The 10,748-nt window shown below is 34.9% G+C and overlaps 1 protein-coding gene across 1 annotated transcript; it reads left to right on the top strand.

Annotated features, from left to right (window-relative positions):
* The first annotated feature begins 2,240 nt into the window (after nucleotides 1-2,240).
* Nucleotides 2,241-9,535, top strand: LOC141331062 (galectin-9-like). Its single transcript, XM_073835921.1, has 8 exons — nucleotides 2,241-2,309; nucleotides 2,549-2,637; nucleotides 2,923-3,109; nucleotides 8,130-8,246; nucleotides 8,416-8,445; nucleotides 8,541-8,629; nucleotides 8,754-8,910; nucleotides 9,034-9,535. Exons 1-8 carry the CDS (start codon nucleotides 2,274-2,276, stop codon nucleotides 9,178-9,180), a joined length of 852 nt encoding a protein of 283 aa, XP_073692022.1. The 5' UTR covers nucleotides 2,241-2,273; the 3' UTR covers nucleotides 9,181-9,535.
* Nucleotides 9,536-10,748: the final 1,213 nt, after the last annotated feature.

Raw genomic sequence — 10,748 nt, 5'->3', positions numbered from 1 at the left:
TCATTCCACATGTGCCCGATGTGGGCCGGATCTGGGCCAACACTATGTTGCTATCTGGGTTAAAAACATATTAGTCAAGTTTTTTAGATATTTTCTTCTGCTTACCAAGACTACATTTATTTGATCCAAATTACAGCAAAAGCAGTAATATTGTGAAATAGCTGCACTATTTAAAATAGCTGGTTTCTATTTGAATATATTTTAAAATGTAATTTATTACTGTGATCAAAGTTACATTTTCAGCATCATTAGTCCAGTCTTCAGTGTCACATGATCTTTCAGAAATCATTCCAATCCTGTTCAAGAAACATTTATTGTTAATTTGTTATTATTATTATTATTATTATTATTATTATTATTATTATTATTATTATTATTATTTAAACAGTTGAGTATTTTTTTCAGGATTCTTTGATGAATAGAAAGATCTAAAGATTAACATTATAAATTATAATATCATACACAGTGCTATTCAAAAGCTTGGAGTCTATTTTTAGAAAAAAAATACTGTTATTTAGCAAGGGTTCTTTAGATTGATCAAAAGTGATAAAGTAAAAAATGATAAAGACATTTATAATGTTACAAAAGATTTCTATATCAGATAAATGCTGTTCTATTTTCAATTCACCAACACAGACCATTCTCCTGAGATGTTTTCTACAAAAACAAATATTTTTGAGCAGCAAATCAGAATATTAGAATGATTTCTGAAGGTTAATGTGACCATGAGAAATGATGATAAACATTCTGCTTTGACATTACGGGATTAAATAAAAAATGTTTTGAACCTTGATGTTTTTATTGAAAATGTTTAGTTTGAAGTTTCCCTTCTGGTGATCAGTCTTTACTTCAGCTGGGCTCTTGACCCTTGACTTGATAGCATCAGTTTTTTTTTTTTTTCTCTGATTCCTGTAACTGAGTGTAAAACATATTTGTTTTTGTTTGTTTTTTAAATGTACTTAGGTTTACAGTAAATTACGTTTGGTTCAGTTATTGCAACATTGTTTAAGTACTTTTGTTTGCACTCGGGAAAAGAGTCAAGCAAATTGATTTCACCTGATTTGACATCAAGATTTTGTTTTCATTTTCATGTTTTTGCACAAATAATTTAAGTAAAATTTAAGTATTGAATTTAGTAAAACCTACTTAACTAAGTTAGGTAAAATTAGCAAAGAAATAAGTTAATTTACAGTGGCCAGTTATAATTTCATGAGTAATTTCTACATAATATATGAGTAATTTTAAGCTTAATCTGCAATAGTCAAGTACATTTCACTCGGTTTATAAGATTTACTCAAAAAATGTACCACTGGAAAAAAAATAAAAATAAATGTCATTAAAGCATGTGGTTCATTGCAAACATGTACACTGCAAAAAATGCTTTGTCTTGTTTCCAGACAAAATATTAAAAAATTCTGAAATCAAGAAGGATTCTCTAGACGAGTAAAAAATATTTTCTTGTTTTCAGAAAAATCAAGTCAAAATTAAATTAGTTTTTACCTAATCTGCCAATGGGGTAAGCAAAAAAATATTTGTTCAAAGGGAAAACGATTATTTTTCTTACCCCATTGGCAGATTATATTGCTTGTTTCAAGGAAAAATGCACTTAATTTTGACTTTTTTTTCCTGAAAATAAGACAATAATTTTTAGTCATCCAGAAAATCCTTCTTGATTTAAGAATTTTTAGATATTTTGGCTGGAAACAGGACATAAAATCTAAGCTAGAAAAACATTTTTTTTTTTTTTTTTTTTGCAGTGCAAGGAAGCACATAGACAGCTTGTTATTCATTTAAGATAATATGTCCACTCAATATAATTATTAACCAAATGGACACAGAGACCTCTGTACTTATTACACCATACACAATGACGGTAACAATCTGTGGATAATGTATGAATGAGTATGAGTATGAATGGGTCATTTTGAGTAGAAAATGAACTCCAGTTGTCACCAAACATTAAACTTAACAGCAAAAGTAAAATATACTTACAAGTACAAACTTGAATTACTACAAACTTTAATTGAGTACTAATACAGAATTTACTTTATTTATTTTTTATTTTTTTCAGCAAGGTAGTTTTATGTATATATGATTGAGTTATCTGATATATGATTGTGTTTAAACGTTTCACCAAAAAAAAAAAAAAAAACTTGGCATGTTTTAGAGAAAATACACAAATGTTAAACATTAACTTTACTGACACTTTGTATGTGAAGTTCAGCCTTAAATATCCCACCGAACTGAAGAGAAACATCAGTTCTGGAGGCGAAATGGCTCTGCACCAGCAACTGCCAGTTTTCAACCCAGTAAGTGTGATTAAAAGTAATTATTTTAAAATGTATTCATGATTTATATAAAAGTAATTTATCAAATTCCTCATACATTGATTTTTGGTTGCTGACATAGATGATCAGATACATGTTTTTTTTTTTCTAAAAATGACTCTGGAATTATTGATATCTTTATTAATAATGGCAGAAGTAGCATGAAGATGAACAAGCATTCATTTTATGGCATATCTTGTCTATGAAATCCTTCCACACAGAGCGTCCCGTTCACTACTCCAATCCAAGGAGGATTGATGGATGGAATGCTTATTACTGTATCTGGACGGGTTTTGCCAGATGCAGACAGGTGAGTAACAGCCTCTGTGAAAATATTAATGAGGTTTTATCTGGTCAACAATAGTTTTATCAGAAAGATCTCTTATGCATTTGATGTTTAGTAATAAAAATAGCAGTTTTTCCCTGCAGTTTAAAATGGGAACTTGAATGTTGTGACATTTCCAGAAACATTCAATGATACAAGAGCAATCATGCAAATCAATTGTTGATAAGCCTGATTTGAATCATTTCGATTGTATCTGTACACTGTATGGCATGCACTTTGCTATTTGTTATTTTCCTCTCTCTATTGCAGATTCAGTGTGAACCTTTACCATGGGTCCACTGTAGCTCTGGACTTAAAAGCTCGCTATGAGTGCAGCCTGAATATAGAGCATGACACCAGCCAGAAGTGGGGCTATGAGGAAAGGAAGTTTGTAACTCCCTTTGAGAGAGGCCAGCTGTTTGTTCTCCAGATCCTTGTCACACTGGGATCATACAAGGTAATTGACTTCAGTTCTACTTTACTGTCTGTAAATAGTTGCTGAAATAAATCATAGTGTTAGTTCTGGCAGATCACATCAAGCTGAACCTCATGATGCCTATCACAGCATCTATATACAGTGCCTATATCATCATACTCTTTGAAAACCTATACCTTTTGTCACATTACACCTTTGAAAATAAAATAAATTAAGTCTAACTATTTGAGCTGCATCTACACATTATAACCCTCATCATTAAAGTAAAAAATATAATAAAAAATATCTGGAGGATTATATCAGTGAAATGCCTGGTTTGGTAAAAAATGATCAGCCCCTTAGAGAATACCATTATAAACTTGCTCAGGTGCGAGTAATCAACTTCCAGTTTGAACACCAGGCTACTTGCTCCACTTGACATCAATGCAAGCGGTGCTGATTACTTTAGAATAAAACAAACTGTTTCTTAAAGACTCCACTGTTAGTAGTGCATGGTATGGCAAAGAACTCACCATGGTTGGGAAAGGGCTTTCAAGAGACCTCCGGGATAAATTTGTAGAAAGGCACAAGGAGAAGGCTACAAACATTTCAAAGGCTAGTAAGTACTGTTTAGAGCATCATTAGAAAGTGGAAAGTGTATGGCACCACCAGCACATTGCCTCGATCAGGCCGTCTATCCAAAGTGGATGTCAGAGCCAAGAGGACATTGATAAGAGAAGCGACCAGGAGGTCAAAGGCAACTTCGAAAGACTTACAAGGCTTTATGGCTGGGTCTGGTCAGTCTGCACATGTAACAACTATCTCCCAAGATTCACACAAACAAAAAAAGCCTTTCCTAAAAAAAGTGTCTCATTTGCACTAGTCAAAAAAATGTGATACCTTCTAGCAAAAGGTGCTGTGGTCTGATGAGACCAAAATTGACCTTTTCAGACCGAACTCTACCGAGCGCTACATTTGGCGAAAAGCAAACACAGCACAACACCCAAAACGCACCATACCTACTGTGAAGCATGGTGGTGGCAGCATTATGTTATGGGGGTGTTTCTCTTCAGCTGGGACTGGGACGATTATTCGGGATTGAAGGGAAAATGGATGCTGCCATGTACATCTAAATTCTTAAAATCTGTTGATAAATTTGAAGAAAGCAGTCCATTGCCGCTTGCCACAGAATTTGAATGGGGAAATATTCCCCAATCAAAGTGTGCAAGTCTAGTACAGACATATCAAAAAAGACTGATGGCTGTAATCAAAGCAAAAGGAGTGTTAAATAAAAAGGCTTGCGACTTTAAATAACTACTTCAAAGATGTATGATGATTTTATATAGGCAATTGCTGCATCACAATGTTAATACTTATACTACGCCTTTAAATTATGTACTCTTTTGGTGAAGATAAAGTACACACTTTTGAGTAGGCACGTTTTGGGACATACTAACATGTCACACAACTGCGTCTTTACCCTGTCACAGTAAACTGGCCTGTCAATCATCTTGTCACAGTTAACATCCTACCGTAGTGGAGAGAAAAGAAGTAGCACATTGATCTGCCATTCACAGGTTTTTAATGGCAAAAACTCTGTTCATATGTTCTGCACAATGTTACTGAAGGATTACAAATTTAAGAATCTGTTAAAGATTTGTTGATCTTACATTGTATTTAGCATTTATGGTAAATATGAGGACATCAGACAAATTACTCTCTCAAGCAAAGTTTGTAGCCAGAGGTTCCTACCAGCTCCTGTTCTCTTGCAGTTCCTGAACCGGTTTCGCAAGTTAAGTGTGAATTTTAAGCTCAAGGTACAGCTTGCCTTTGTCTCTATGATAATGTGAAGGTATAGGCAATACTGTCAGACTGATTGGATTAGCACCTATGCCTTTGAATGACACTGTTATGATAATGAGATCAGGGCTGGGGGAACTCTGGTAATGGGTTGATTACTGTATTGCATTTGCATGCTTAGTTTATATTGTCTCTATAGTTTATATTGGTATATAAACTGTAATGTATATGCCTTAGTCAGACGACTTTTTGATGACTGCAGCGACGAACAGCTTGTATCTCAATAAAGAGAAACTTCTGCTTCAAGATATCCAAACGTCTCCTGGTCTCGAAGAAAAAGTTCACAACAGTTTTGGTGCCGTGACCCGGATAGAGCTCCTCACCTGAATCCAGATTGAAACTTCAAGCTCAACAAAGATCTGACTTCGTTCCTGACTGAATTTTTCTGTGCCAAGGGTTGGTGAGTAACTCTATCCAAAGAACCACTACAGACCAGTACATGTGGTTATCCTCTGCGCCAGCTGCAGGGTTTGATTAACAGACTAGTTTATCCTCTGTTTATTCAGAGAAGGTTAACTACAGCAATTACAGTTTGGTTACCTAAGTTATCCTCTAAAAATGTTCTTTTTAGAGATGAAAATTATCCTCTGTTCAGGCAGGGAAGAATTGGCTATCCTCTGTTTAGGCAGGGAAGTTTAGCATTAAAGTGATAAAATTTGTTGTCCTCCGTTTTGGCAGAGAAGATTAGCATAAAGTGCTAGTAGTTTGTGTTGTCCTCTGTTAATTCAGGGAAGGTTAACAATAGTTGATCTGTGTTAACAAGCGTACCCTCTGTTGATCAGAGAAGTTTTAGTGTCCTGTTGTGTCAGAAAAACATTACAAAATGTTGAGAAGGAATGCTAGGCTGATTCCAACAACAGAGAAAGGTGGACTAGAAACCCCTTTATGGACAGACGATGAGTTTAAATCATTGTTAGGAGAGCATATAGACTCAATAGTGACTGAGTCAGTAAGATTGGATTTGACAAAGAAATTTGGTATTGATCCAGAAAAAGTTTGGTCAATTGAAGAATGCAAAAAGGTACTTGAGGCATGTATCAGAAATAAAAACCTAAAAGGCATTATCTGCTGCCACAGAGAATTTACTTTATCGTTAGCACAAGAACAAGCTCAGGTTATCACTAAGTTGAAAGAACAAAGCCAACAGCTGCACACTAGATTGTCCGGTTTCACTAAAAAGGTGGGCCATAACCAGGCCTCAACCAAAAGTGATTCAAAAGACCAACAGTCAGATGAAAGCTATCCTGACTTACAGTCTTCATGTGTAACCCTGGTAATGGGTTGATTCCTGTATTGCATTTGCATGCTTTGTTTATATTGTCTCCACCTCTATGTAATCCTCCCCCTGGAAATGTATATAAACTGTAATGTATATGCCTTAGTCAGACGACTTTTTGATGACTGCAGCGATGAACAGCTCGTATCTCAATAAAGAGAAACTTCTGCTTCAAGATATCCAAACGTCTCCTGGTCTCTAAGAAAAAGTTCACAACAGTTGGTTTTAAAAGTTAAAGACCGGGTGTCTATAAAAGTTCACATTGCTGTTGCAGATGAAATATAAGACAGAAAACATTACATAAATGTTTTTTTTTTTACCAGGTTAAATGTTGATTATTAGTAACATAAACCCATTTTTCTAAACATCTCTGCCTAACCGCTGGTCGCGCACATGCGTCATGCTTGTATTTTGTCGTTCTGGACCGAATTCTTTGCCAAAGTGCGATGAATTGTGGGCAATATTAGCGTGTCATTGGATGCAAAACTCACTTTTACATATTGTTTGAACATTATTGTGTAGCCAGTTTGTATACACAACCACCCTACAATGATAAAAATTCACCCAGTGTTATTTTTTATCTTTATTTTTTTATCTTTAAAAGTAATATCCCCTTTTTAAAATCAGGTCATTCTGTGATTCTTGTCGGTGTGACGACACACGACAGACGCCGCTCCTACGATTGACATGAGCAGCTTACCTTAGACCCGCCCTCCCCAAGCTGAAACAATCCGACACCAATCGCCATTTTGTGACTCAGGTGCAGGGGAAAACAAGAATGTCTCGGATCCAATTGAGGTTTTCTGTTGTTGGATGTTATAATGAACATAGCAGTCATTTAGTCTCGACATCTGAGCCACTAAAGACGCAGAGGATTAACATCACTTTCATTTTTGAAAGGAAAGTGCCGATACCGATCTACATATGCATCTATGTTTGTGCGAATCATTCGTGATGCAGCTTCACCCACAGCAGAAGTGAGTATAAGGGTTTTTATGCATCTTTGCAAATTGCAAATTGCCAGGTGTGAATCACAGCATTATTCGTAATGATTCACGCCTTCTTCACATACAGCCATTCTTAACAAAAAGTGTCTTTTAAAATCAATATACTGTTTTGTGTAACCAAGTGAACAAGATGATTTTCACATCATTTAATAGAAAAAACTCTAGCCTAACACATCCAGTTCTCAAAAGTCTTGTGAACAAATATTCTGTATGTGTTTCATGACTTTATTTCAGTGACTTAAAAAATTTAGTTTTTCACTAAGCACGCATAAACGTTGTTTTCTCAAAAACACAAACATGTACATTCATGTTGCTTACATATTATTGTAGCCCAATTTGTGCTGATTACAATATAATCAGATTTGGGCCATTCATATATTTTTAAGATACTGAAAAGAGCATAAATGTCAGGGCATGTCAAAACTTCTTCAGGGCCCCAAAACACCCTCAGACCCCAGAGGGTTAATAATGTGCTAGTTAGCAAGCTTCACGGCTAAACGAGGCTAAATTCGGCTAAAGTAGACATTACTGCTCATTAGCATTTAAAGGAACATGCAACAGAATGGCTTGCTTTAAAAAGGGCTGATTTACTTTTTATAATGGATAGTATGAACATTGGGCCATTCAGTTTATCAACAGCTTTATCGCAGCTTTGTTTAAGAGCTAATAAACCTTCTCCATCCCCAGCTCCACCTCTCGTCCAGTCAGGACATGGCCTTCTGATATTACTCTTTAAATCAGACAGTTGCTACATTAAATTAAGAACATTAATGATATCTGCAGTACCTTTATGCTGGTTCAGTTCTGTCTATCCAAAAACAGTGGTTCTCAACCACGTTCCTAGAGCCCCTGGGATGATCCAGACAGAACTTTCTTAAGTCACAAATTATTCTTCCATTATCAATTTTTTTTTTCCTAGATAAGTACCAATGGGAAACCCTATTCGGAGTACAAACACCTTGTACCATTTAAATCGGTGGACAGATTTCAAGTGGATGGAAAGGTGGAGCTGAATTTAGTTGCCTTCCAACTTGCGGTAAGAACTAAAAAATGCACTTTAACATTCCACGACTGAACAAATTACTGTAATCACATATAATGACAAAATTAATTCAGCAGTTTTCTTAAAAGTCACTTTGATTTAATATCTGAATTCGTCTAAATGTGTTACTGACCTAAATAGCAAAATTTAATGTAATTTACAGCCCCATCTTGTTGCACCTCCAGGATCTTTGGTAAGTTATCAGAAAGGCTAAATAGTTCATATTTTATACAGAATCACATTGTATAGCATATTATAAAAATGTACATTAATTTGATCCACAATCAGAAAGTCCCGTATAAAAGCATCATACATGGTGGACTTTACGTTGGCAAAGTCATCATCATCCAAGGGTTGATCAAATCTCATCCATATAGGTTTGAGTCTCATTTCTCTCTGATGTCTATGAGATAATACACCATCTGTTCTAATATTCCTGAAATCTCATTAAGACTTCTGATAAGTGAAGATATAATTTATGTTCTTATCTTTCCCCAACAGAATCGTAATTAGTCTACGGCACAAACATGGAATTGCATTTGACTACAGTCCTCGTTTTGATGAGAATGTGGTTGTGCGCAACACTTATGAGAATGGGATTTGGGGCAGAGCGGATCGATCTGAACCCATGCCATTTCAAAAGGGGGATCCAACACTGGTAAATGAATGCTGTGGATATGACTGGGCCATTAGGGTGCAGCCTAACATTTAGAAGATATCTGCATTTAAAGTTTGAAATATTGAATGGTTTTACATTTTTTTCTTGTATGTACAATTTCAGGTCGCCATTTTTTGCGGTCAGCATCAATACGAGGTGTTTGTTAATGGAGAGAAAGCTCACACTTACAAGCATCGCTTCACTAAACTGGAGGAGATTGATGTTTTGGACATTCGAGGAGGCATTGAGCTGACCTTTGTGCAGGCCTAAAAGAACTTCATCTGGATCTACAGGAAATGCATAGATAGGCCAGCAATATATAAGCAAATGCCATATTATGCCAGCATTTCAATGTTGATTCACCGTTGAAACAACGTTGGGTACCATGGTTGAATCAACATTGGATAATGTTTTGATTTTGCAAATTGGATCAACGTTGATATTGTGACGTAATTTCACTGTGGAAAGTACAATGTTGTTTCACTGTCTTACCTTCAGCATGGGTGAATTAAGGTTGTTCTGTAGACGTTGGATTAACATTGAATTACTTGTTGATTTTGTAAATTGAATCAATGTTGATAACATCACATTGGAATAAAAAACAAAATACTATTTAAAATGTTTTCTATTTGAATATTTTTTAAAATGTAATTTAATCCTGTAACGTCAAAGCAGAATTTCTATAATCATTACCCGTGATCCCATAGCTAAATAAAGGTATTAATTAAAAAAAAAAAAAAAAAAAAACACCAAGCTTTTGAATAGTATGGTGTATAATGTTACAAAAGCTTTATATTTCAAGTATATTTCTAAATTGTACGTTGAGCATCAATAAAAACATTATGTTTAATGCCTACGTATAAACAATGCGACAAGGCTGGATCTGTTACTGTAAAAATATGCTGCATTTGCTGTTGTTAGACTCCTTGTGCAAACAAAAATATCACTGGATTATTACAATTACTGACACTGATTTAAAACCATTTTTAGCTGGTGAAGATACTAGTGTGCTGATCATTTTGGTCATCACTGTATATTTATTGTATATTATAGTTTTATTTTAAATAATTCATAAGTCTATTTTCTATTTCTTATGAGTATATTTAAAAGTGTATGAAAGATGGCCCTTACTGAAAAAAAAAACATACATTTAACATGTGCAAAAACAGTTTTGTGTTTATCCCTTTAATACTAATGAGCTGGTGCTCCCGGCCCCCTTTTCAGAAAAAGTGGAGCTTCAAGAGCTCATGCTCCGGTTTACCAGCAAAAACAAAACAGGACAATCTCACTCACTGAAAATGTCTAAAACATTTAATTCAAAGAATCTTTTTTTTTTTTTTTTTCATTCAAAGAATCTCAAAAAAATGTTTAAGGGTTTACACAAAATATTAAGATAGTATGAAGAGAGAGGGAGAGACGGTGAGGGATATTTGTCCAAATGAAGTTCTTAGCAATGCATATTACTAATCAAAATAACTAAGTATCTTGTATTTTTGGCAATTCATTTTTTATTTCAAATATAAAAAATAAATATAGATACATAAATGTATTTGGCTATTACTACAAATATACCCGTGCTGCTTAAGTCCAGGGTCACATATGTTTGAGAGCATGTACAGCAGAACTGTCCTTTATCAAAGAAGCCTGAGAATTACTGTTCAAAGAATATTTAGGAGGCGAGATGATGGGAGAAGGTAAAAGGAATGATGAATGTCAGTGTCGAATTCAACAAATTCAGGCGGGTTGCTGCCCATGTGTGACTTGATCCAGTCCTGGTACTGAGAGACTCTTGTAAACCCGCTGGGATATTTGAGGTCATTACACAGGTTTCTAGAAAA

The sequence above is a fragment of the Garra rufa genome, chromosome 1, assembly GCF_049309525.1.
Source record: "Garra rufa chromosome 1, GarRuf1.0, whole genome shotgun sequence".
NCBI classification, from domain to species: Eukaryota; Metazoa; Chordata; class Actinopteri; order Cypriniformes; family Cyprinidae; genus Garra; species Garra rufa.
This window is presented reverse-complemented; position numbering and strand designations above follow the sequence as displayed.